General features: G+C 47.1%; 1 protein-coding gene across 4 annotated transcripts in view; it reads left to right on the forward strand.

Moving 5' to 3' along the window:
- Nucleotides 1-3,049: 3,049 nt before the first annotated feature.
- Nucleotides 3,050-26,848, forward strand: part of ARHGAP4 (Rho GTPase activating protein 4) — a 45,105-nt gene continuing 21,306 nt past the window's right edge. For 3 of the 4 annotated variants that reach the window (XM_081175920.1, XM_081175922.1, XM_081175921.1), the window contains exons 1-5: nt 3,050-3,181; nt 18,707-18,902; nt 23,065-23,227; nt 24,166-24,228; nt 25,989-26,180. In XM_081175920.1, the coding sequence (XP_081032046.1) occupies nt 3,115-3,181; nt 18,707-18,902; nt 23,065-23,227; nt 24,166-24,228; nt 25,989-26,180 (681 nt within the window). In that variant the 5' untranslated portion in view covers nt 3,050-3,114. Of the gene's footprint in view, nt 3,182-18,706; nt 18,903-23,064; nt 23,228-24,165; nt 24,229-25,541; nt 25,768-25,988; nt 26,181-26,848 lie in introns of those variants that run through there. The other variant, XM_081175923.1, reaches the window with a different exon arrangement.

Genomic DNA, 26,848 nt, shown 5'->3' on the forward strand with positions numbered 1-26,848 from the left:
AAGGAGGGAGATGTCTGTAGTATTGCTTTTCTAGAGCTCAGATCAGTGCTCAGAAATAGATTTTTAAATGTATAAAACTTATTAAAGAAGGCTACTGCCTCATGGTAGAAACAGCAGCTTGAATAGAAAGAGGAAGACCTATTTCCCCTCCACAATTTCCCCTTCTGCTGAACCCCAGCTGAACTATGCATGTAGGGCTCTTTCTGCCTAATTATGCATGTAAGGGAGGGGCTGGACTGGGCCTTAATGTGAAGGCAGCATCAAAAATTTGACATAGTAAGCACATCTTTGTTTGGTGAAAGCTCTGCAAGGAGGTTGTCAGACAGGACCTTGGTGATGTGGAAGAGAGCCCTGCTCCCGAGCCCCCACTTCATCAGGCGTCCCCAGCTCCTAACTACCTTTTGATTTGCTGCTGCTGAGAGCTTCAAACACCACTTTATTATGAAAAGCCTCTGTTAAGTGTGAACCCTGTGTTTACCTAGTCATTCCCCAGTGGCTCTCCATGTGACCCATTGACTGGATTATACAAAGTGATAGCAGGGGGGCTTTAAGTGTGTGTGATGGGCAAGAAGGAATGGGCTGGATGACCAGGGAGAGGAAAGCCTGTGGTTTGGGGGCCAAAAAGTGAGGTTGTCACCACCCCCCTGTCCCTTCCCCTCTCACTGAGTTCCTCATTTTTCCTCAAGTGCCAGCTATGGTCTGCTTAGCAGCCCTGCCGAGGCCTCCTGGCTCCTGAGCTGCAGGCATTTTGCTGTTGCAGCTTTTGCCAGTGCGCCCCCTCCCTGCCTCTGCCCCACCACCCTGCTGCCTCCCTCCAATCCCTTTTGCCTGTGAGAGGAGTGTGAAAATACTCTCTGAATAGATCTTCTTTGTGTATGTGTTTATATATAAATAAAGCCTCATATATATATATATAATTTGAGATGTGTGGTTTTGCAGGCAGAGGGTAGATAATCTCCACTCTGAGAGTGCCTGTTCAGCTGCTCTGGGGTGGGTGTGCATGCAAGAGGACATCTGAACTCTGCTGAGACAGCGCAGGGTGTGGAATTGTAAGCAAATCAGCTTCCTGTGCTGGGAAGTCCCACTTGCAGTGGACTTCAGAGTGTGGAAGCTCCAGTTGCAGCTTGTGGGTGTTAACTATGGAGAGCTACAGTTATATTGAGTCACACAGCTATCGGTCATAGAGGGCACAAAATCAGGGACATTAGTCTTTTCGTTGAACTGTCTTCCGTTTGTCTTTTCCAAAAAGCAGTGCAAAGTTGTGCATTCTACAATTTAAAGACTTACATAATGTATTGGTTTATTTATTGCATTCTGCCTTTCTGCTATAACCAATCCTCAGGGTGACAATTTCATGTTCAATCATAACGGTTCAAGTAATTAAATATCATAGCTGATTAGTATCTGTACATTTGCATGTTTCTGAAATACTAGATAGAAATACTGAAGGGTAGCTCCAAGCACTTAGCTATATTGCTGTTAGCGATGTCCTGTGAACCCAGATCTGCAGGTGATGGATGCGACACCACTGGCAAATAACCAAGCATTTGATGGATAAGTGAAATGCTGCACAAGGGGCCCAAAGCAAAGAATTCATCCCAGGATAAAGGACCATATACAGTGGTACCTCAGGTTACAGACTCCGCTAACCCAGAAATAGTACCTCGGGTTAAGAACTTTGCTTCAGGATGAGAACAGAAATTGTGTGGTGGCAGCAGGAGGCCCCATTAGCTAAAGTGGTACCTCAGGTTAAGAACAGTGTTAGGTTAAGAATGGACCTCCGGAATGAATTAAGTTCTTAACCTGAGGTGCCACTGTAAACAAGAGCATCCTGGTTCTGGATGTAAGTTCACAGCTCTGTGGAGGTGTAATCTGCCTCTCCAGAGAGCTTCTGGGTTCTTCTGTAACACGCTAGGACCCAATGGAAGGGACAAAACGCCTCATCCAGCCTTTCCCAACCTAGTGCCCTTTCCCAACCTAGAGGAATATTTTTGTCTGGCAATATTCCTCTTTCCCCAGGACTTTGGCTGATTAAACTATCTATATGGCCTTTTAATTTGTGGGGGATTATTTATTTGTTTGTTTGTTTGTTTGTTTGTTTGTTTGTTATGTTATGTATGTTTGTGTTTTTATACTGAAAACTGCCCATGATCCTTGGATGAAGGGCAGTATATACATTTAATAAATGAACAAATAAACATATGGCACTCAATAGACACAATGGTCTGACTCGAGAGCAGGCAAGTTCCTGTGTTGCTGATTCAAACAGTCAGTCGCCCTGGAGTTTGTTCACAGATCCGGCTGTTCACAGATCCCCACAGGATCTCTGCATGTAACAAGGTGGCTGCACCTTTCCCTGACACCTCTACCTCCCAGTGCCCACGCGCATGCTTACTTTGGGGTCCCGATGCCTGCTTAAACGAGCCCAGGCTAACTGACCTAGGTCATGTCTGCCTATGCCTGAACATTTGGGGCAACCCACACATTGCTGCGGCTCGTGCTTCCGAAGAAGAGCCCTGCTGGATCACAGGTCAACCATCTCGCCCAGCCCCCTGCTCCCCCAGCAGCCCGCCAGACGAGTGCAGTTGCCCCAGTGGTTGAAGAGACCCGTGTGAGCTGAGTTTTAACTCGTCGCTAGTAATTGCCAGGAAACGGGGCGGCGGCGGCGGCTTTTCAGTTACTCCAGCTCAATTGATGCGCAGAAGGCGGCGGCGGCGGAGGAGGGTGTGATCTGGTGGTGCAACCCTCGCTCCCGTCTCTGTGGGGCTTGTTGCTGGCCGGGCCTGCGTTGCCACAGGGCTGGACAGGGCGACACAAAGCCTTGGGCTCCAGCCCTGGGAGAGGGAGAGCAGCGAGCGAGCGAGCGAGCGAGTGCGCGCCTGGCACGGGCTGCGCTTGTGGCTGGCACCGCGAGGAGGGGAGCCGGAGCGCAGCGGGTTAACGGCGCCGCTCCAGCCCCAGCTTCTGCCTCTGGGGAAGGGAAGCAGCAGCAGCAGCGGCAGAAGAAGGGAAGGGGGCGGCGCCTCGCCCGGGAGCGCGGCACACCGCGCCGCATCTGCCGGGCGCATCTTGCGGACAAGCTGGCCCTGCTGCGCCCCGGCCCGCACCGCCGGCATGAGCGCGCCGGGGAAAGCGCGCCGCGAGCGGGGCAGCCTGGCCGAGTACGAGACGCAGGTGAAAGGTAAGGCTGGCGGGGGCGGCGGGGGGGGGAACCTGGGGAGGCGGCGGCCGAGGGAGGTGCGCGGGCTGCGGTGGGGGAGCCGGGGGCGCGGGCGAGGCTGCGCGGGGAGAAGGGGGCGGCCGGCGACGCCTGCGGGCCGGACAAGGGGCATCGCTGCGCGGGGAGGGCCGGGGGTGGGGCTGCGGACGCAAGGGCAGGCCAGGGGTGGGGAGGGCATTGTGTGCCAGGGGAGGCATTTGCTGGCCGGGGGTGGGCAGCTGTCGGGTGGCCGCTGCGCCAACGCAGCGCCGAGGGGCGGGCGTCGGGAGCAGCCAGCCGGACATCTGCCTGCAGGTGCAAGTGGCGGCGCGCTCTCCTGGCCCCCCGGGCCTGGCTCGGGGGCGCGGGGGACCAGGGCGCCGTTGCTCCCCCGTCCTCAGCTGCGTGACCGACCTCCAGCCGGCCAGGGGCCTCCCCACCGCCCACACGCCACCCCCTTCGGGTGCTCCCGCGTCAAATAGCAGCCGCGCTGGATTTCACTGCAGCTGCATTTATATGGCTGCGAGAGGGACGCTGTCTCTGTCTCTCTCTCTCTCCCCCCCCACCCAAACCTAGAGAAATGTGACCCAGATTTTGTAGACGGGAGAATATTGTTGCTGGTGGTGGCGAGGCGTGACTGCAAACTCGGGTTCTTAGCGGGAGAGACGTGGTCGAGGGGTTGGAGGCAAGAGGTGAGGCTCTGAAGGTACAGAAAAAAGAAAACCGTGTGCCGTGCCCGCGTGCCGAACTGACAGGAAAAGGACCCGGGCGTCCTCTGCCTCCCTGTAACCTCCCTCGGCTGTAAAACACTAATTTCCACTTCCCCTGTTAAGACACCCTTGCACAGCAAAGCTGTTGATTGTAACGCAACATCCCTTCTTGGGTTCCGGTCGTTCAACTTCCTCTAGGCTGGGTGAGTTGATCAGCCAGCAACGATTCTCTCTCTGCCCCAGCGCTCCTCTGCTGCTCACCTCCTCCTCAGGATCACAGCACCATTCTGGACCTGCCTAGGCTCACTGCTATCTTACAACAAACCTCGACTGCCAACTCAAAGCCCTTCTGGGGCTCAAAATGTTACAAGCACAGGCACCAGCCATCCTGGCACCAAGGCAGTGCCCCTGGTCCCACTAGCAGGGCTGGTTCAAGGCGTTTTGGGTATCGGAGCCAGGAAGGCCAAGTGGTCCCAGCACCACACGCGGCAGTTGGCGTGGGGCACAATTTCGTTGAGATGCTCTTGTGCTCTTGCATGTGCCCTGCGAAACGACAGTTCATCTTAATGGATATTTGCACAGTGCATTGGACCCTAGCTGGTCACATCTGTACATGCACACCATATATTCCCAGAGTGGCTTAAAAACTAGTCCCTCTTCCCAGGGAGTTATGGGAGCTGCAGCTCTGTGAGGGGAAAAGGGGTCTCCTAACAACTCTCAGCAGCACCAGTGACAAACTGCAGTTCCCAGGACGTTTTGCAAGGGGAGAGGAGCCATGGCGGTCAAAGTGGGTTTAATAGGGCTTTAAATGCATGGTGCAGATGTGGCCTTGTCTCCCTTTCTGCCACTGAAAAATATACAAGGCGGAAGGCAGTGGTGGACCTACGCTTCTGGGGCCCCGAAGCTTGAAGTGTCATCGGGGCCCCTTTGCAACCAGCAACAAGGTCCGGGGAACCACTGTTCTCTTCTTCAATGGGGTTGTTCCATGACAGGCCACCACACTTTACAATATCTGTGCTACTAACTCTCAAACTTTGGGATTGTTACAATATATACAACAACAAAAAATTGATCAATTTTACTCAAATCAGTGAGCCTCAAATTAGACCCCAAAATTTTAAGCAAGGGGACTGAAGTCACTTCTGGGGCCCTGAAGCTTAAGCTTCATTAGTTCCATAACAGACTGAAGGAGCTGCTTTGTCTTATGGCAGCAGCCTCTCCCTGCTACTAGGTCTAATTTCCTCTTTGAGTACCTCGCCAGACCTCTTGTTACCACCACTCCTATACCCCCAATGCTTTACAAAGCTGGGCACCATTCCCACGGTTGGTGCCTGCCCCACTCTGCCATTCTGCATCTTAGGTGAGCAAGAATGTTTCAAACTTCATACTGTAGTCAGGTGCTTTGAGCAAGAGAGAAGCTGAGGTTAAATATTCTGGAAAAACAAACCCCTCTCTCTCCTGCTAACAGAAACTGCCCTGCCAGGAAGCAAAATGTGGCGCAGCTGTGCAGGGCCGGCCCAGGATGGTTGCTGCCTGAGGCAGAGCAAGAAATGGCTTAGCCCCCACAACCCACAAGTCAAGCTGCATAGGAGGACCCAGGTCCAGTTCAGTTATTTGGCCCCTGAGGCAGAACCCCCCCCCTCCCAGGCAGCAAAAACACAACGCTCAATAAATGAAAGAGCCAACAACTGCAAACCTTCCTTTCTGCCAGGCAAAGAAATAGTTCTGCTGCCACCTCAGATATTATCTCAGGTTTTGACTGTTTTGATTTGACAAACTCACAGGTTTTTACTAAGATGGTCACTTCAGGGGGCTGTCATCATGGAGAGGAACACCAAGCAAGTTGTGTGTGTGTGTGTGTGTGTGTGTGTGTGTGTGTGTGTGTGTGTGTGTGTAAGAGAGAGAGAGAGAGAGAGAGGCTGCCTTTTAGCTTCAGGAAGAGAAAAGGCTGAACCAGCCTGTTTTTAAATGCTGTGATCTAAATATCAGCTGAGGTGGAAGCTGGCAGGTGAACTTTGGTGGACTTTATGCCCAACAGACATTATTATTATTTCCATACCCTGCCTGTCTGGGTGGGTTGCCCCAACCACTCTGGGTGGCTTCCATAATAAAACCAAACATTAAAACAAAATGGTTGTTTATGGCGTATTTATTAAGATGAGTTATTTCTCATCCTTCTATTGCAATCACAATATTCAAAGTGGCTTACAACTTTATTTTATTCTTTTTAAAAATAAGATTACAAATTTCAAGCAGGGCAATCAGTGAAACCTCTCCCTCTCTTAATAATAAGCCATGTTTTATGAATGAGAGAGCAAATATTGTTTACCTGCGCTGATGCTGTGGGATATGGTGGGCTATGAATCTGACTGCAGGCCCTTGAACTTCTGACCTCTGCACTTGTCAGTGCAATCACACCCCCCCCTTTCCCCCTCCCCTCCTCCGTCACCACCAGGGCTGACTGGCACAGATGCCTCCAAGAGGGGCTCAAAGTGCCTTCTGATCTTGTCTTTGGTACCAAGCCTCCAGCACCTCTACACCATGTTCTCATGCAAGTATTAAGCCATACACAGTGGGGGTTGGACCTAGATCCCCCTAATTCCTCTCTCTCTCTCCAGCCAACTCATTCCCCTTTCCCCATTTTCCCAACTGAGCTTTCTCTCTTCCCTCTTGCTCATTGGGTTGAGTTCAGCTTCCAAGTTGTCAGTTCTGATTTTTCAGAGGCTTTTGTGAAGAGGGTTGGGGGAAGGGCTGCGGACCATTTCTCCATCCCCTCGCTGCTTTGCCTTGGCTTCTGCTGATAAAACTGGCAAGCGAAGGGGTTTCTCTGTGCCCTTGCTTCCTTCTGCTAACCCAGCGGACTCCCAGCTGCCTTGGCCCTGCAGGGCTGCGAGCTTGAACTCTCGTGTCCTGACGAGAGGATTGGGGGAAGTTCAGCCAACCCTCTTCCTTTTGTTCACTTTTGCCGTTTTATTCTTGTTTTGCTGCTTCCTCTACTTCATGGTGGCCCCTTTTCTCTGTCCAGGCTATGAAATACACCATGGGAAGAACATAAATGGGAATTAAGTAAAATCAAAATTCTGCACAATGGCAACCCAAATCCTTCATCACCAAAAGCTGAATCATGTATATAAAGCAGCTGGGATTGCTCAGTGGGTAGAGCATGAGACTCCTAATCTCAGGGTTTGAGCCCCACAGTGGGCAGAAGATTCCTGAATTGCAGGGGGTTGGACGAGATGACCCACATGGTCCCTTCCAACTCTACCATTCTATGATTCCATGTCTCCCAGATAGATTGTGGAAACTGAGAAATTATGCAGTATTACTCTTGTACTAGGGGACGCGGGTGGCGCTGTGGGCTAAAGCCTCAGCGCCTAGGGCTTGCCGATCGATAGGTCGGCGGTTCGAATCCCCGCGGCGGGGTGCGCTCCCGCTGCTCGGTCCCAGCGCCTGCCAACCTAGCAGTTCGAAAGCACCCCCGGGTGCAAGTAGATAAATAGGTACCGCTTACCAGCGGGAAGGTAAACGGCGTTCCGTGTGCTGCGCTGGCTCGCCAGATGCAGCTTTGTCACGCTGGCCACATGACCCGGAAGTGTCTCCGGACAGCGCTGGCCCCCGGCCAATAGATGTGAGATGGGCGCACAAACCCCAGAGTCTGTCAAGACTGGCCCGTTCGGGCAGGGGTACCTTTACCTTTACCTTACTCTTGTACTGCTGAATCCTGCAGTTATATACTGTATATAAAAACATTTTATGTAAATCTACCCTTGTTTTGGTAATCATGTGGAAAAGTGAGAATGATGCCTCTCACTTACTCCCTGACTCCTAGAAATACTATTCAGCCCACACTTTCAGGCACAACTTCACATTTGTGAGGATTAGAAACTTGCTTTAAAAAAGCAGCAGGTCAGATTCCCAGGAAGCTTAATTGCCCCCTGATACCACAATCTGCATTGTTCCTGCTCTCATGCAGAATTGCATCACTTACCCAGTCCCGTTTACAGCACAAACTCTACTCTGTCCAGGCCAGTTCATGCTTTCCCAGGTGTGGGCACAGGTGTATGAATATGGCTGTCCAGAACCAAGGGGAGCCACGTTTTGTAAAGGAACAACTTTCTATGCAGATGAAGCCTTAGGCTGCTATCTCACTGAGATGATGTCAGCAAAACTTACTTGCCCACAAAAGTTTTTACTACTGTTTGATCTCATATACCTGGTTAGCCATCTGCGTCTGAAGTGGGGTATGTCTTCTAAACTATGAAAGCTTCTCTGCCAAGTCACCTGGAGCTAATTCTTACAAGCTGCAGGCAACTAGTAACATGGTTATTTACAAGCCTGCTGCCTCTGAGTAAATCAGTCTATTTCTCAGACCAGCCTTCTCCCACCCACCCTCCAAATATTTTGGACTACAATTCCCATCAGCCCCAGTCAGCAAAGCCAACAATCTGGGCTGATGGGATTTGTGGTCAAAAACATGTAGAGGGCACCAGGGTGGGGAAGCTGCCTTGGACACCATTACCAAGGCCTGTACTGCACCCAGCTTGGATGATCAGCAATTTGCCCATTATCTAGCATGGCTGGAGCACCTGCAAACCCTTTGTGTGAAATGCCTGCTGTCTAACACTTGATGAATCAAACCAGTCATAGCTGTACTGTTTGTCTTAGAGCATCACTTCTTGGGCCCTGCAGTCTTTCAATACAGTGGTACCTCGGGTTACATACGCTTCAGGTTACAGACGCCGCTAACCCAGAAATAATACCTCGGGTTAAGAACTTTGCTTCAGGATGAGAACAGAAATTGTGCTCCGGCGGCGCGGCAGCAGCAGGAGGCCCCATTAGCTAAAGTGGTGCTTCAGCAGGTTAAGAACAGTTTCAGGTTAAGAACAGACCTCCAGAACAAATTAAGTACTTAACCCGAGGTACCAGTGTATTAACTTTCTGCAAGCATGGTGGTTCTTGAGTCTGTTTGCAGCCGGTGATCAATGCCAAAGTACAAACCACATGCATGCTGTGACATTATTTGAGTGGTGCACACTTGCCTGTATAAATTGAACCATTTCTGTTCCCAATGAATACAAATGGCCATGGAGAAATGATTGGATTCCCTTTTGCATACATTTTAATTCCATGATTTATATGCATGTGTGGCTTTCCTACTGTATTTGTGTTTTAATGTCTGGATACATGGGAGTTGCTCTCAGCTGAGCCAGTACAGTAGCGTTATTCATGTTCATATACCTTGGTGGATATATGTATATGCTCAAAGCTATGATTTTTGCTTGGCTTTGCATTTCTGGATACACCAGTGCTGCTACAGCTGTTTTATATGTGTTTATCACACATTTTTGTCTTTCTGTTTGCTGTTGTTTGGTTGGCATTTATGGTTCCTCCTTTGTATCTGTCAAGTTTGAGTGTGTGGATCAACATTTAATGTCCTGCCAGGTATTCTAGAATGCAGTGACTGTCTGACCTGTTGCTAGATGGTTCTTTTAAAAAATACTTGGTATGTGGAAAATGCAAATACAATGATTGGGGTTCCCTATCTACTTTTGTAGGTACTGTATACGTTAATTGTTCTTTTGAAACTTTCCATATTCTGCTCTGGTCAGACCTCACCTGGAGTACTGTGTCCAGTTCTGGGCACCACAATTCAAGAAGGACACTGACAAACTGGAACGTGTCCAGAGGAGGGCAACCAAAATGGTCAAAGGCCTGGAAACGATGCCTTATGAGGAACGGCTAAGGGAGCTGGGCATGTTTAGCCTGGAGAAGAGGAGGTTAAGGGGTGATATGATAGCCATGTTCAAATATATAAAAGGATGTCACATAGAGGAGGGAGAAAGGTTGTTTTCTGCTGCTCCAGAGAAGCGGACACGGAGCAATGGATCCAAACTACAAGAAAGAAGATTCCACCTAAACATTAGGAAGAACTTCCTGACAGTAAGAGCTGTTTGACAGTGGAATTTGCTGCCAAGGAGTGTGGTGGAGTCTCCTTCTTTGGAGGTCTTTCTTGACAACCATATGTCAGGAGTGCTCTGATGGTGTTTCCTGCTTGGCAGGGGGTTGGACTCGATGGCCCTTGTGGTCTCTTCCAACTCTATGATTCTATGATTCTATGCTTTTATGAAGGTGATTCTGCCATGAGGTTAGTGAGGTTTTTGTGAGAGAATTTGCCTGAAACAAAGCAGTAAATCACACACAGAGAGATGCGCGTCATGATGCAGAGTTGATATAGTTTGGTCTGTAGAAGCATATTTTTTAGACCAATGAAAAGTGAGCATGCGATGTTCCCAAGCTGTCCATACACTCAGATAAACAATCAGAGCCTTGGAAAGGATCAGGCACAATGAAATTGTGTATGGGAGGGTTACAACATCATCTATAAAACCAAGGAGTGTGTACACAGAAGTCAGAAAGCTTGAATAAGCATACAGGTTTTAAAGAGCTGTTTAAATGCCATTACTGTCTCTGCTTCTTGAATTACCTGAAGGAGGGCATTCCAGAGGGTGGTAGCTACCACTTTTATCCTAACAAAGGCCCAATATTTTTTTGTGTAAAAACTTGAGTGGGTTTTTCTGTCAGTTTAATGAAATTTATTAGAGAAATTTATTATATCAAATATACCAATACAGAGCAGTTCTATACAGTACATCAACTACACCTGGGGTGGACAAGAGATTTGCTCCTGTGGCTACGCTGGTGGAACTGTCATATCCTATCTTCCCTCTGTCCGGGGGGGGGGGGGGGATGGCACAATCAGAAATCAGAAAACATGAAAGCCATGTAAAAATGGCAGATCTGGTTCTCAGCATCCTTGGAAACATGACCATAGCCCACCAATCAGGGAATGTGCTGGAGACGATGCCCGTGCGTCACCCATATGTGGAGGGAGCCAATTCATTCAGTACTGGGACAGTGAGAGTTTCTTCCCCTTGTAAATAGCAGGCATAGTGTTGGGGTGGGCAGTTCCAGTCAGGACTGTGGCAAGGGCCCCTCCCCATGCTGTGGCCCTGATTCTGCTCCCCCACCCCCAGAGTGTGGTTAGGGAATTTTAGATTCTAGACATAATGTTGCATTAGATGGTAATGTGTATTACTTCATTGACTTAAAATGGGTAAGCCAGCTCTGCTGTGTTCAGGGGGCTGTTCTGCTCAGTGGGGCCCTGGATGTCTGTCCTCAATCCTGTCCTGATGGCACCAAACTGCCCCCCACAACCTGCTGTTAGTTAAAGTATTATGAACTACATAATGCCCAACTGTCCCATTTTATGCAGGACATCCCAGATTGACAGAAGCCTCCCCAGCCTCTGATCCCAATCCCAGATGTCCCATTTTGGCCAGAGCACAGGACCAAAAGATGGGCTTTTTTCTGTCCCACCCTGTGGCATGAGTCAGTTGGCCCACACCAGAGTGTGGAAGAAAATAAGGGAAGCAGTACCTACCTTGGCCCCGGGCATTGCTGCTCTTCCTCCTCCTTCCATCACAGCACTTCTGGAAGCTGATTTCTGGAAGTATGTCTGTGGCACTGGCGGAGGAGGCGGAGGCCATGGACAAAGGTACAGTGGTACCTTGGGTTACATATGCTTCAGGTTACATACGCTTCAGGTTACAGACTCTGCTAACCCAGAAATATTACCTCGGGTTAAGAACTTTGCTTCAGGATGAGAACAGAAATCGTGCTCCGGCGGCACGGCGGCAGCAGGAGGCCCCATTAGCTAAAGTGGTGCTTCAGGTTAAGAACAGTTTCAGGTTAAGAACGGACCTCTGGAACGAATTAAGTACTTAACCCGATGTACCACTGTACAATGGAGGAGGATGGGTGGGCGGTGACAGCAAGCAAGGGAGGCGACAAGTAGGTGAGTGATGGAGGTATCGAGAGGGTGGCGAGGTGCTCCCATTTGCCCTCAATGGCAAACTATAGCCATGACTAATGTCATGCTTAGTCTGATCTTAGTTTAACACAGTGGTGTCTAATTTCTTGCCTGCAAGGAACCCATTTCTTGCCTGACAAGGAATCTCATTGTGTTGAAAAGATTTTTCCAGACACATTCAATGGTGCATTTTCAGATCACGAAGGGAGCCCCTGAAGTTTTGTGGCCTCACATGGGCACAGAATGCTCAGTGCTCTTCTTCCCTGTGTCCATGTGCTGCAGAGAAATTACTAGTGCTAATGGCATGCAAGATTGTCCATCATTACTGATCCATCATTACTGCTCCTTCCCCTGCTCTCCTGGGATTAATATGAACCAGGGATCAGCCCCTGAACATGTATGAAATAATAGTAGAGTATGTAGAAGTCCGTATAGTTAAAGCCATGATTTTCCCAGTAGTGATGTATGGAAGTGAGAGCTGGACCATAAAAAAGGCTGATCGCCGAAGAATTGATGCTTTTGAATTATGGTGCTGGAGGAGACTCTTGAGAGTCCCATGGACAGCAAGAAGATCAAATGTATCCATTCTTAAGGAAATCGGCCCTGAGTTCTCACTGGAAGGACAGATCGTGAAGCTGAGGCTCCAGTACTTTGGCCACCTCATGAGAAGACAAGACTTTCTGGAAAAGACCCTGATGTTGGGAAAGATGGAGGGCACAAGAAGAAGGGGACGACAGAGGATGAGATGGTGGGACAGTGTTCTCGAAGCTACAAACATGAGTCTGACCAAACTGCGGGAGGCAGTGGAAGACAGGAGTGCCTGGCGTGCTCTGGTCCAGGGGGTCACAAAGAGTCGGACACGACTAAACGACTAAACAACAACAATGTAGAAGTATGTTCATAATGCATTTTCCTGGTCACTAAGTAACATAAAATCCCTGCATAAATAACTTGGAATTATGAGAATAGCACTCTTAATCGGTAACATCAACCTGGTAATTAATTGTTGCCTCATTTTCTATTCTCTCCCCTCCCCCACAAAAAAGTTTGCCTTCTCTTTAATCCTTCTGCTGGCAAAAGTTTTAAAACTAGTAGTAGCCATAGGCGCCGACTCCATGGGGCCTGAGGGGGCCCGAGCCCCCTCAAAAATTTGTTTGGGGGGGCTCTGCCCCCCCAATAATCTCAGGCGCCCCTCCAGCAGAGCGCCACCGCCGCCCCTCCCCCAGCCCAAAATGCACAGGGTCGGGCTGCATGCCTCCTGCCCTCCCTCCCGAGCAAAAGCTCCACCCAATTTCCTTCGGAGCTGAATAATAGGCGCAGCACGCTCTCCCCTATTCGCTCACGAGGAGGCGGCGCCACTTTATCTGCATATTCATGAGCTTATTTATTATTCATGAGCTTTCGCGGGCTCCCCCAATGTTTTTTATAAGTCGGCGCCCCTGGTAGTAACATTTCATTTTTTATATTGATGCTATCTCTAAAAATGTAGGTGCCGTCAAGAGAGCTAACATTGTTTTGAAGACGCAAATCGTTAGGAGCTGAACGTGTTTGCAGCTGACTTTCTTTGCACATCATCACTGGGTGTAGTAGCGGAAAGGTTTTGGTGTATGTTTAGCTTAAATTTGCCAACATACATTGAGGTGTTAGAGAACTTTCCTATCTGGTCTGTTTCATTATTTAACTTTCCAACCAAGCTGGCACTTTGGGTAGAGTTAGGAAAGTGAGGGTATGAATATGTGCCTCTGTTTGGAGAGTTGAGTGCCTATGTGAGCGTGGGCAAGAGAGGGAGAATATGAGTGTGAAAGCATGCACACATGTCCTCAGGCCAAATAAAACTGGCAGGGTTCCTCACCTGCATATATGCTTCCTCATGTGAGGTGTGAGCTCTCTTGCCTGGACCTTTTCCCAACCTTGGCTTTTGTACGTGTTCATTTGAGCAAGGAGGGGAACTTCTGATCTGTTCCAGGCCTAAGTCATTAGGAGTCACTCATACCAGATATTATGCAGATGAGAAGCAAATCTCGTTTGCTCTGTTACACTCGGCAGGCAGGTGCAGCAAACCGTGGTGTTTCTATCTTAATCTGAGACGTGATTTTCTAAAAATATGTATGTTAGGTTCATCGATACATGTTTAATAGTTTCATAGCAACCTAAACAAAAGTTGGTGCTAAAATTATAATCATAGTAAAAATATACAGTGGTGCCTCGCAAGACGAAATTAATTCGTTCCGCGAGTTTTTCCGTCTAGTGAATTTTTCGTCTTGCGAATCACGAATTCCCATAGGAATGCATTGAAAATCAATTAATGCGTTCCTATGGTCAAAAAAAGTCCAAACAAAGCCAAATTTGGTACAAAAAGAGTTTATTAAGTGCTCTTTAAAGTCACACATACTGTAAAGAGCATTTCAAAAATTGAAGGAACAATAAATTAAGTTTCTAAACATGACAGAAAAACATTTAAAAATCAACAAAGTGTACAGTACATTTTCTAAGACTCTGGGGGACAACTCGAAGAAGGTTCCTCTTCCACTCTTTGCTTCTTGCTGAAGAACCTGTCCATGGTCTGGTGCTTCATCCGCCTTTTCAGCACCTCCCTGAAAGGCGACATGACCCTCGTATCAAAAGTGTTCACAAGGCCATGCGCCACATGCTTGTCAGGGTGGTGCCGCTGTGCAAAAGCCTGCACATCCTTCCACTTCAGGCAAATGTCCCTCAGTTCTTTGGAGGACAGCCGTTCCTCAGTTGCTTCCTCCTCTTCCACGAGGCCTGCTCCTGCGCAGCCTCTGCCTGCAGTTCGACCAGCTCCTAGGTGGTCAGCTCGTGGTCGTGCTCCTCCACCAGCTCACTGATGTCCTCCTCTGTGACCTCCAGGCCCATGGTCCTCCCCAAGACAACAATGTCCTGCACCACTGTTGACTCTGGTGCATCAGAGTCACTTGGTGCCACACAGTCCGGCCTCAGGCTGCGCCAAGCGCAATTCAAATTTCTCTGGCTGATCCCGTTCCAGGCCGTGGTGATCATCTTCAAGCAGGTGACGATGTTGAAGTGGTCCTTCCAGAATTCCCGTAGGGTGATGGTGGTGCAATCAGCCATCTCGAAGCATCGCCTGAAAAGCTCCTTGGTGTAGAGTTTTTTTAAATTGGCGATGAGCTGCTGATCCATCGGCTGGAGCAGTGGCGTGGTGTTAGGCGGCAGGAACATGATGCTGATGAAGCTGAACTCCTCCAACAAGTCCTCCTCAAGGCCTTTAGGATGAGCAGGAGCATTGTCCATCAGAAGCAAAGCCTTCAGCGGCAGGTCGTTGTCCAGCAGGTACTGTTTGACAGCAGGGCCAAAAGCAAGATTGACCCAGTCCACAAACAGCACACGTGTGACCCAAGCCTTACTGTTGGATCGCCACATGACACTCAGCCGCTCCTTGTTGACCTTGTGTTTCTTGAAGGCCCATGGGTTCTCCGAGTGGTACACCAGCAGGGGCTTGATCTTCAGGTCGCCGCTTGCGTTGGCACAGAAGAGCAGGGTCAGACGGTCCTTCATGGGCTTGTGGCCAGGCAACTTGGCCTCCTCCTGTGTGATGAAAGTACTTTTGGGCATCCTCTTCCAAAACAGCCCAGTCTCGTCGCAGTTGAAGACCTGCTGTGGAACGTAGCCCTCCGTCTTCACAACCTCCAGGAACTCCGCTGCAAAGTCTTCAGCCGCAGAAACATCAGAACTGGCAGCCTCCCCATGCCAGAAAAAAACACACAAGCTTCCAGATTCTTGCAAACCCCTCCCCAACTGTTCCCCCAGCCACCCAGCACACAGAAATTCAAATCCAGATTTTTTTTTATAAAAAAAAACAGCAGAGTGGCCCAATGGTCACAGAAAATCATAAAAATGCAGAAAAAACCACACAAGCTTCCAGATTCTTGCAAACCCCTCCCCAACTGTTCCCCCAGCCACCCACCACACAGAAATTCAAACCCAGAGTTTTTTTTAAAAAAAACAATAGAGTGCCCCAATGGTCACAAAAAATCATAAAAATGCAGAAAAAAACCACACAAGCTTCCAGATTCTTGCAAACCCCTCCCCAACACCAAGTCCTTGAATTCCAAACACCCCAACCCAAAATCCAACCCCCCCCCAAAAAGTTTTAAAAGCTTAACTTACCAAATGGCTGCAAAAGAAGTTTTGGAAAAGCTTCAAAAATCACCAAAGTCTTTAAAAACCTCAAAAAAGGCTACTATATACACTGTGTTCTATGAGTTGCTCCTCGAAGTCAAGTCGCAACTGTATTAACGGTGTTAAGAAAAAGGAAACAAACTTGCAAGACGTTTTCGTCTTGCGAAGCAAGCCCATAGGGAAATTTGTCTTGCGAAGCAACTCAAAAACGGAAAACTCTTTCGTCTAGCAAGTTTTTCGTCTTGCGAGGCATTCGTCTTGCGGGGCACCACTGTATAGGGTTGCCATATTTTGAAGAGCAAAAAAGAGGCCACATTTGCCAGCTTCTACTTAATCCATAATTCAGTTACGCATATACAGCTTAGAACTGGTTATAATCAGATTCTAAACACATTGGTCACAATTCGGCATCTCAGAATCAGAACAGGGCTCTGGAATAAGCTAATACATATTATTATCATTATTATTATTTATATCCTGCCTTTATCCTAGTTCAGGACTCCAAGCAGCTTACACAGATAAAACAGCACAAGCTAAAAGAAAGCTCATGCCCAGGTGTCAGGACTGACATTCTTTGGGAAGCTCATTGACCAGAGACAAACGTCTTTGACAGATAGTTAAAAGAAGAGAAACATAGTGATTCCATTGTTCTCTGCATTTTAAAGGAACAAATATTGACAAAATATCTGAAAAAGGAAACTTTGTTGTTAGATCTGCCTCTAAAAGAAAAGAACAAATAGAAGTTCTTCCCCTAGAGGGAGCCTGTGAAACTGTTATTAAATCTGAATCGGGGAGCTCTACAGCTGCAACAGATTACGATCATGGGAATAGACTTCTGACCTTGCAGAACAATGTATTCAGAAGCTCTGATGAGTGCTTTCTGCAAAACAAGTGCCCTACTGGAACAGCTACATGAGAAGACGGACTTAATGACTGCTGTGATCGGAAATTTCGGACAGGTAGTGGGTAACTATATAGAGCCCACCCAGAAATTAAATCAGGAGTGTGCTCTGATAGATCAGATGAGGGAAGAGGATGTTGATGAACCTCGGGCGCCAGAGATGGAGGGAGCTGTGGCCCAGCAGAAACATGAGTACTTGGAGCTGACAAATGAACTTGGAAAAAGCCAGATTTGGAAAGATAAAGTTTGGTTTGGTTTGGAAATGGGGGGTTGGATAGACCCCCCTATGCAGAGATGTATGGACTTTTCAAGTCTGGCAATGGGCCGTGAGATGTTTGGGGTTGTGGGGGCTCTTAATTCTGGAGGGACTTTGAAACATGTTTTTAAATACCACATGGAGTTTAGTGTGGAGCATGGAAAAGGGATTGATTTGTCGAGAAGGGTCAAAAACACTGTCAAGTTGGAGTTCCCACGAGTGAAAGGAGCAGGAGACAAAGTAAAGTACAGGTATAAATATGAAGAAAAGCCGCGGAAGGGACATGGAAGAGACTTAAGGGCCTCGGACATAAGATTACCAGGTTAATGCGCTAGATTGATGAGATAGAAAGGACTGACAAAACCCGGGACCAGGAGGAAGAGACGCTGGATGAAGATTGGAAGAAAAAAATTTTTTTTATTAGGATTGCCCTATAAAATTGATGAATGTTAGAAAAATGTTGGAATGAAATTATTTGGCTTTAGCAAAAAATGTTAAAAGAATTATGTAAGAACATCTTATGGCTATGAGAAATTGGTATAAATAAGATCTAAGTTTTAAGTTTTAGGGTCTTTTATAGTAAGATAAGGTTAAAATAGATTAAGGTAATGTAATGACAGAATAGTATGAAAAATGGAAAGGATTTGCTGTGACTATTAACAATTAGGATAGAAAAAAAGGGAGGAGTGAGGAGGTCAAAGAAAGAAGGTAATGACAGATAAGGATTTGAGAATATTAGATTTGTTTTTAAATTTTTGTGGCTTATTTTTGCCTTTTGATTGTGTTGTGTTACGTGCTTTGTTTTTATTTTTTTATTTTGATTTTTATCAATCTGTATTGTTTGATTGTGGATTGTTTCTCTTTTGTTTTTTCTCTTTCTTTTTCTTCTCTGTTTTTTCTGTAATTCTAAAACTCATAATAAATATCATTTTTTAAAAAAGAAAGAAAGCTCATGCCATAATTAAAGTGTTAGTCTTCAAGATGCTGTAAAATCATAATCACCCACGTGTCATTAACATAACTGTTACAAACGGTGAATAATTGTTTTATTAATCCCATGTGGGTAATTTTGATTTTTTTAGTGAAATAAATATGAAAAATCATATTTAAATTTGTTAAATTGTAATGATTTTCAGCCCGAAGTTACTGTTAACAAATTTCACTAATGTGATTTTGTGAAATTACGGTGTTTATTGGAGCCTCAATTTAATTAGATTGAAATCACCTCCATAAAACAAGTTATTTCTAACTTTTCTTATTTACGGTAATTCTAATACTGAATCTGTGGTTCTAATTTAAATAGCAATCAATAGCAATAAATAACAATATGGGGGAGGCTTACAAAATGTGGTTCACACTGGGCATAATTATGTTTACTTACAGCATGGTTTCCTATTAACTTTCCAAACTGCAATAAATCTGATTCTTTTGGAAAGTCATGCTAGAGTAACAGAGTGCTTTGACCCATTTTAACTGTGAAAGCGTAAAGTTCCAGGAGGCTTGACTCCTTTCCACAAACCAGCGGCAGTCTGGATGTGCCCAAAGAGCATTTGAGAACCCTGTATCCTAGAGCAGTTCAGATGCTGATAGCTTTGCTCCTCTCTTTCAGAAATGCGCTGGCAGATGGGGGAGCAAGTCCGAGGTCTGGACTCCCAGGCTGAGAGTCGGCAGCAGTTGCTCCAAGATGTGGCCGACTTCTTGCGCCGGAAGGCGGAGGTGGAGCAAGAGTATTCCCGGGGACTGGAGAAGCTGTCAGAGCGCTTCTCGGCTAAGATTCGTGGTTCCAAGGAACACCAGAACTTCAGGTGGAGACGGGTATATGCTGGCAGAGGAGGTCCCAGGACAATGATGGTGGGGGAATTGCGGAGGTGGTTGGGGGGCAGGAGCTGAGGACAGGACTACTGGAATACTAAGTTCTAAGAACTGAAGTTATTATAACCTTCCTTTGAGAAGACATGAGGCATTCTGCACTGACAACACATCAAGGAATGCCTGAATTAGCCTTTGTCTGAGTGATTGTTTTATCATTTTAAAATGCGTTCTTAAAACTGTTTCTGGTGGGGGTGAGCAATGGAGGAAGATACTGGCAAATGCACAGCTTATTTTCACTTCAGTTTCTTAAGCTAATTGTATAGGTGTTCCAGCTTAGGTCTTAATATTTGGGTTCTTAAACAAGGTGGCACTTTTTGTCAGTTTCTCAGCCTTCTATAAATCTCACCTCTTAGGCTCCTCTAGCAGTGTAACAGGCCCAGGAGGTCATCACATCCCTTCCAACTGGTTTGGGATTTTCCTCTTTCTAGAAGACCTCTAGCCTTCTTACTGGATGGAGACCCAAGTAGAGTGTTCCCTCATACCTTTTCTTCTCCTGTCCCCAGTTCAGCTTCCTAGTTTTTCTCTTGTCTTGTCTGTATACTCCACTCATTGTCTTTTGATCTTCCTTCTCTGGATATTGATGTTTTCCTCAGAGTGGATCTTACACAGTTCAGGAGCTAAACTCCTAACCAGCTGAATGCCAAGAATGGCATCTCTCCATTCTCCGCTGGGACTCTTGCTCCCCCCACAGCTAGCTGTACCTGCAGCCAACCAGAGAGAGGCTCCAGACAGCATTTTGGTGGAATTCTGAGGCATTGCATCACCAAACTCTGGTCTGGCTGAGTTTCCCGTCACATCATCATATGAAACACCGTTTCTGTTCCACTGCAGTTCAGTTTCTGCAAAAACCTACAATATTCTTCTCACTGCAGAACTAACTGACATAATAAATTACATAAATTACACAAATTATGTAAATTACATTGTTGTTATGTTACTCTACCCCGTTTGTTACAATGCAAAAGAAATGCAGTGCAAATGGGGGGGGGATAATGTAATCAGTTACAAATCATTTGCACACTGAAGGCAACAACAGCATTTCTGTTTTTGTTGGAATTCCCTGACACCTTATTTTTTATATAGCCATATTTACAACAAAGAACCAAAAGATCACATTCATCACGATACTTCCAGGTTACCCCATTACTGTGCTGGTGCATAACTGGTCCCATGCCACCACAGCAACATCATCCCCACCCTTTGAGAGAGAACTCGGATCCTGCATAGTTAACAAGCAGCTCCTGCAGAGTAGATGGCCAAATCTTTTCACTCTGATGAGGCAACAGAAAGTGGAACAGTAACTCAGCGTTTGGCATTCTGTGAAAAGTTATACTTGTTAACTTCACATGGTATATGGTGGGAGTGAGACGAATTACACTATAAACAAGACAGAACCAAAGGGTGCTCATCAATGGTTCCTCTTCATCCTGGAGAAGAGTGACTAGTGGGGTGCCACAGGGTTCTGTCTTGGGCCCGGTCTTATTCAACATCTTTATCAATGACTTGGATGATGGACTCAAGGGCATCCTGATCAAATTTGCAGATGACACCAAACTGGGAGGGGTGGCTAACACCCCAGAGGACAGGATCACACTTCAAAACGACCTTGACAGATTAGAGAACTGGGCCAAAACAAACAAGATGAACTTTAACAGGGAGAGATGGGTGACACCTGGCTTGAGAGCAGTACATGTGAAAAGGATCTAGGAGTCTTGGTTGACCACAAACTTGACATGAGCCAACAGTGTGACGCGGCAGCTAAAAAAGCCAATGCAATTCTGGGCTGCATCAATAGGAGTATAGCATCTAGATCAAGGGAAGTAATAGTGCCACTGTATTCTGCTCTGGTCAGACCTCACCTGGAGTACTGTGTCCAGTTCTGGGCACCACAGTTCAAGAAGGATACTGACAAACTGGAACGTGTCCAGAGGAGGGCAACCAAAATGGTCAAAGGCCTGGAAACGATGCCTTATGAGGAATGGCTAAGGGAGCTGGGCATGTTTAGCCTGGAGAAGAGGAGGTTAAGGGGTGATATGATAGCCATGTTCAAATATATAAAAGGATGTCACATAGAGGAGGGAGAAAGGTTGTTTTCTGCTGCTCCAGAGAAGCGGACACGGAGCAATGGATCCAAACTACAAAAAAGAAGATTCCACCTAAACATTAGGAAGAACTTCCTGACAGTAAGAGCTGTTCGACAGTGGAATTTGCTGCCAAGGAGTGTGGTGGAGTCTCCTACTTTGGAGGTCTTTAAGCAGAGGCTTGCCAACCATATGTCAGGAGTGCTCTGATGGTGTTTCCTGCTTGGCAGGGGGTTGGACTCGATGGCCCTTGTGGTCTCTTCCATCTCTATGATTCTATGATTCTATATATTAGTTTTACACTTGTTAGACCACTATGGCTGCCGCCAGTGAATCCTGGAAATTGTAATTTAGGAAGGGTGCTGATAATTCTGTTACTGATTTGCAAGTGCCCTGGATTTTGGGACTGACAGCCAAACCAGTTTTTAGCCTGTGGTGTAGGTATGTCTGAGGAGCAGCTGTCACCAGTGAATTGTGTGACATTGTGTGTGCCTCTCCTTATCAGACTTGGAACTTGAACTACAAGTTCATAAGGCACAGCAAAGCGGTAGGATACATGGCTGGCCATAAACTGCAGTTCCAACAATTGACACATGACCTGTGCTTTCTTTTTGAAGAGCAGGGCAGGCTTGACTTGCGACTAGCCAAGCAAGGGGCATTCCTTTGAGTAGGCTGAGCACAGTGTGTCTGTTCACACTGGAACAGTCACCTCTGCATCTTCAGAAACAGCTCACTGTCAGAGCTATCCCCAGGTGCCTCCCCTAAGGAGGAAGGCTCTCGTCTTTATTGACAGTGAGTGGTGCCAGAGACAGGGCCAAAGCCTTGCAAGGTAATGCTTGGGGTATCTGATGGCACTGGGGAGGGCTGTTGTTCTGGCAATACACTTGGTTCTTCCCTCAGGTCTACACCACTGGGACCCTCTTCAGGGTCCAAGTCCTCCTGTGAGTTTTGACCATGGCCTCCTAGCCTGTTGGGCTCCTTCCAGGATCAGAGACCTCCAGCTTCCCAAGCTCCTCCTACACTTCCTCCTCATTGACCAGTCCATCAGGATGTTTGCATGAAGCTCAAGAGTGAAGCTTCGGGGGTGAATCAAGTAGTGATCAGTGGTGACAAAATGAATAGTGATAATCCATTAAAAATATTATTGGAAATACCCTGCTAGGACAACAGGAGACCATTATGTAACTTACAGTTTACAGAGTGTCGTCACTGCACATGAAAGCAGCTATTTATTTAAAACATTTGTATCCAATAAGGCTTTCATAAATATTTTTAAAGCAAAAGACCATGCAAAGACAATCAAAGGGTGGATGGGCCTGTCAATCTGGGAGGGTAGCCCATCTAGGAGCAGGAAAACGCTGATCATAAACCTCTACTGCCTTGCAGGATATCTTTGGGAGAAGAAAAGGCTAAGGAGTAAAACCTACACAGATCTGGAGTAGAGGCCCTAAGATGGTTGGATGGTGCCTTGTACACCTCCTTCCGACAACTCCTGCAGCCAAGCTTCTGCCAAATATATTGCTCTGCTTTCCTTTGGACGATGTCAGCAAGGCCGAGAGGGGAGTCTTGACATCTGGTCAGTTCAGGACTTCCATGCACACTGCCCAGGCTTGTGCCCCGGGGAGGTCACTTTGGTGCTGCTAACACAGTGGTTTGATTTCACCCCTGGAGGCACACTCCATTGTCTCTTGAGGCAGACGGATGCCAACAAGTGAAAAAGGAGACATAAGTAAAAGAGAGGTCACTGCCCTGGAGAGTTTACAACAGGGATGGGAGAGCCCATGGCCCTCCACTTGTTGCTGGACTCCATCCTCCATCATCTCTGACCATCATCTACATCCCTGAAGGGTCACACAAGTTCCCCATCCCTGGCTTACAGTTCAAATTTAGATAGTGGTGGAACAAAACAAAATAAAAAGAATCAGAGGCTTAGGAGAGACCAGGAGAAGGCACAATAGAGGTGGGTAGTTCATCTAGTCAAAGATTAAAAAGCATCTCTGCTTTTTCCCTGCAGGAAGGACCAAAATCTCCCATCCCCTCTGAATTGTTGGTATACGATTCTCAACCAGACGCGGCAGGCAAGCCGGGATCACGGAGCACTGAGTGAAATCTACACAGGCCACTTGGCACTGCGGTTGGTGCACATCAGTGAAGATGTTGGGAGGCTGGCTCGGAAGGTAGGTAGTCTGGATGATAGAAGGGCAGGTTCCTGATAAGGAAAGAAAAAATGAGCTGTTTCCCAGGATGCCAGGCCTAAAATAATGTGCCATGTGGTGGCAGCTGCTGGGAATTTAGCCCCTGCTGAAGCCACACTTTGTCCTCAGCCAGCTATTTTGTTTGCTTTAAAACGGAAATGTCTTAGAAGAAAGCCTCTCTGTGAGTCTTCAGCATCTATGCCACTACATGCTCCCCAATTACTTCCAGGTTAATTTCAGAAGTGGTTGGGAACCATTTTTGTTTGCTAGGCGACTGTGGCAAACACCTCCCTTATTCAGCCCCTAAGCTGGGAAAACAGCAGCTGGGGATCTCAAACATGGATGTAGAAGCAAAGAGCCAATAAAAAGGGGGGCAGGGTGTACTTATGGAGGAAGGGGCGTAGTGTCACGGTTGCCCACCATACCTTCTGGGCCTAGTATGTTGTTTGTATTTAGGCTCTTCTCAAGTTGAGTGTGTGTGTAAACTCTGACTACTGGACAATCACTTGAGTTTGGATATCACTGTCACATAGTGGAAACTATGGTTTACCACTGATCTTTTCTGGACCTGCACCTTAAAAATATGCACCAAGGTAGCCCATGCGCTCAGCAATGAAAAGCTGAATTCTGTAATTTTGGTCAATTATGGTAATATATACACTGAAGTCCTGCCCTTTGACTGCGGGATTGCCTGCTTAGAAAGACTCACACAGCTGATATTTATTAAGCCTTAGTCACACAACTGCAAACTTATTTCACAGCTATAAGGATTAGAAACTTGTTTTTATTAAACATAAAATCTGAGATTCTCAGCATGCTGCAGTCCCAAATTCCATGTTTTTTCCTGTGCTTGTCCAGAATCTCAAGACACACATAGAATACATTGTGTTGACATGCTCACCTTTATATTCCCTGATCAGAGCAAAGAGATGGAGCAGCAGATGCAGGACGAGCTACTGAAGGCAATTTCAGAGTTGCAGATGGTGAGTGTCAAGCGAGATCTCCCACCGGTGACCACTACCCTTCTGGGCTCTTGCAGTACAGGACCAGTGATGGCGGTTCTTGCAGCAATGGGCCAGGAAAGACTTTTGTTTGTGGTTGTCTTTGTATTTGCTAGAAGTGCATTTGAGTTTGGAGGGCAAAATCCCCATCTCTCTTCTAGGGATATTTGGTGCATATTGCAGTTTTTTTAAAGCAGTGAAATGTGTTGATGTTGTTGAGGCCAGACTGTGACCACGGATAGCTTTATCCAAATCTGGAGGGGGAATGTGCATGCTCAGACCCCGGGTCCCCAAGATCAGGACTGTTCCTAATAGAATATTTATCAGTATGAGGAGTTTTGATTGGCCTACTACTATTATTTGGATGACAGTTTACTTCCATTTCGTTGATATATTTTGCCTTTTAAATTTTCTGTTTGCTATGGAAAATCAGCGTACAAATAAGTTAATGATGCTGGTGCTCCACTGACCAGGCTTCAAAGCCCGAGTGAGCGCACTCTCACAGGTAGCTCAACAGGGGCAATCCTAGCCTGCAGACTATAATGGGGTTCCTGATACAAACCACGTCACGTGGCTTCGAAAATGGTCAGGCTAATGGTCTTTTGTACTTGGGTGAGAATGCAGCACCACCTTGATTACCATTTCAACAATATGGCGTGGTTACATGAGTGTTGCAGGCAACTATTATATTATTTATGACTATTTATATAATAGTCATTAGGGACAAGCATTATTGTCCGGCAGAGAGGTCTTTCCTAGTGTAGCCTTATGAGGCTTTGCCCTCGGGTGGGGAAAATATTGTGCTCGGGAAAGGGAGATGGGAGTCAACAGACACTCAAGGAATAGTTTCGGAGAAAAAGCTTTTATTTCTACCATCCATGAACTGGTAGAAGGAGCAAGTGTGATAGTTCACAAAAACATGCACGGGTTCACAGTCATTTGCACAGAGTATATATTCCCCTTCCAGTTCCCTCCCCTTTCTCCTCCCTCAGGAGTCATGCCCATGAGTTCCTCTGAGCATGAACAGAAAGCTGTCTATTCATTAGCTTTTTGAAGCCTTCTCGTAACGGTTTTGCCCTTGCCACAGCATCTTGTGAGAAAAGCAGAGAAGAGCAGAGAAAAGCTGTTCTGGATTTTTAGAAGACAAAAGGAATTTTGGACAGTTTTGAGGCCTGGTTGGGGAGGGGGTGACTTTGGGCCTAGGTGGGGTCACCTGTCCTCACCTCCTTTACTAGCATAGCTGTCAACTTTCCCCCCTTTTTAAGGGAAATTCCCTTATTCCGAATAGGATTCCTCGCAAGAAAAGGGAAAAGTTGACAGCTATGCTTTCCTAGTCCTGCTCCCAAGATCCTTTCACCTGGGGCTGTCGGGGATTTATCCCTGAGCCCTGAGAGCGCAAGGCCTAGGCTCGGCCACGGAGCTCAGGCCCCTTCCCATGAACAGTCCGGCTCCTCCATAGCGGCAGCCACCTCCGGCCACGGATTTTTCAGTGCTGCTGACATTGCAGAAGAAGGCAGTGTGGTAGGCAGGTGACATTGAATGCAGCTAAACAAGGCCACTTGGGGGCTATACAGTGAGGACCTTCTCTGCCCCTGGTCTGCGTCTGCTCCAAAGACTCTTGGCCCTGGGCTGTGGCTGCACAGGGGGCTGGAATGCAGTTTTGCGTGGCCAGACCTGGGGCTCCTGGCTGGACATTCCTGCTGTGAGTCCGTCTGCTTTTGATGCCCACTGTGTCCCTGCAGGCCATGAAGTCTTACCAGACGTACCGCATTGACTGCCTGAACGCAGAGGCGAAGCTGCGTGAGGCTGAGCGGCAAGAGGAGAAGCGCGGTGGCGGGAGGCATTCTGACCCTGGGGGGTCCCCCGGGGGGGCAGGGCTGGATAAGGCCCCCCGTCGCACCTCCCTCAAGAAAGTGGAGCGGCTGCTGGAAAAGGTAGGGGAGGGGGCCTCATGGAGGTGGGGGCCTTTCTCTAAGTATTCCAGAAGGTTCTTGGGGTAACAGTTGGCTATTAATAATGAGGACTACAGATCCATGCACACTTACTTTAGAGTAAGCCCATTAATGTTGTGGAAGTTAATAAGTGTGCATAGGATTGCTCATGTAGGCCAGTCTGTTTATTAAATAGTTTAACTTCATTGTCTGCCTTTTAAACAGATTTAAAATCTAATCTAATGTGTCCTTTTGAGATATTGAGGGACTGTTAGGGACACCCATTCCCTCGGCTTCCCTTTGTCAACAGAGGTCTAGATCCCAGTGCTTCTCCTGTTTTCCGCTGTCACCAATCCACTCTGGAATTTCCTGGTAGCTCGTGGTGGAGAAGACTTCGGTGTCAGATGATGCCAGAGACAGGATGAGCTTTAAATTAAGACTGCTGGCACATTAAAAGGGGTTTATATGTTTTTATTGTTTTTATTTGAAAGCCACCTTGAGTCCTGCCAGGGGAAAAGGCAGGGTATAAAATAAATAAATTAATTTAAAAAATAATAATAAAGATTTATAGCACGGCTACAGGTAACTTACATCTCATGCAATGGTTGGTCCCAGGGGTCCACACGTAAAAGGAAAAGTGCATAAAGCCAGGAACCCCTGGAACCAGCCCC

The sequence above is a fragment of the Podarcis bocagei genome (genome assembly GCF_964188305.1).
Source record: "Podarcis bocagei genome assembly, chromosome: 17".
In the NCBI taxonomy this organism is placed as follows: Eukaryota; Metazoa; Chordata; class Lepidosauria; order Squamata; family Lacertidae; genus Podarcis; species Podarcis bocagei.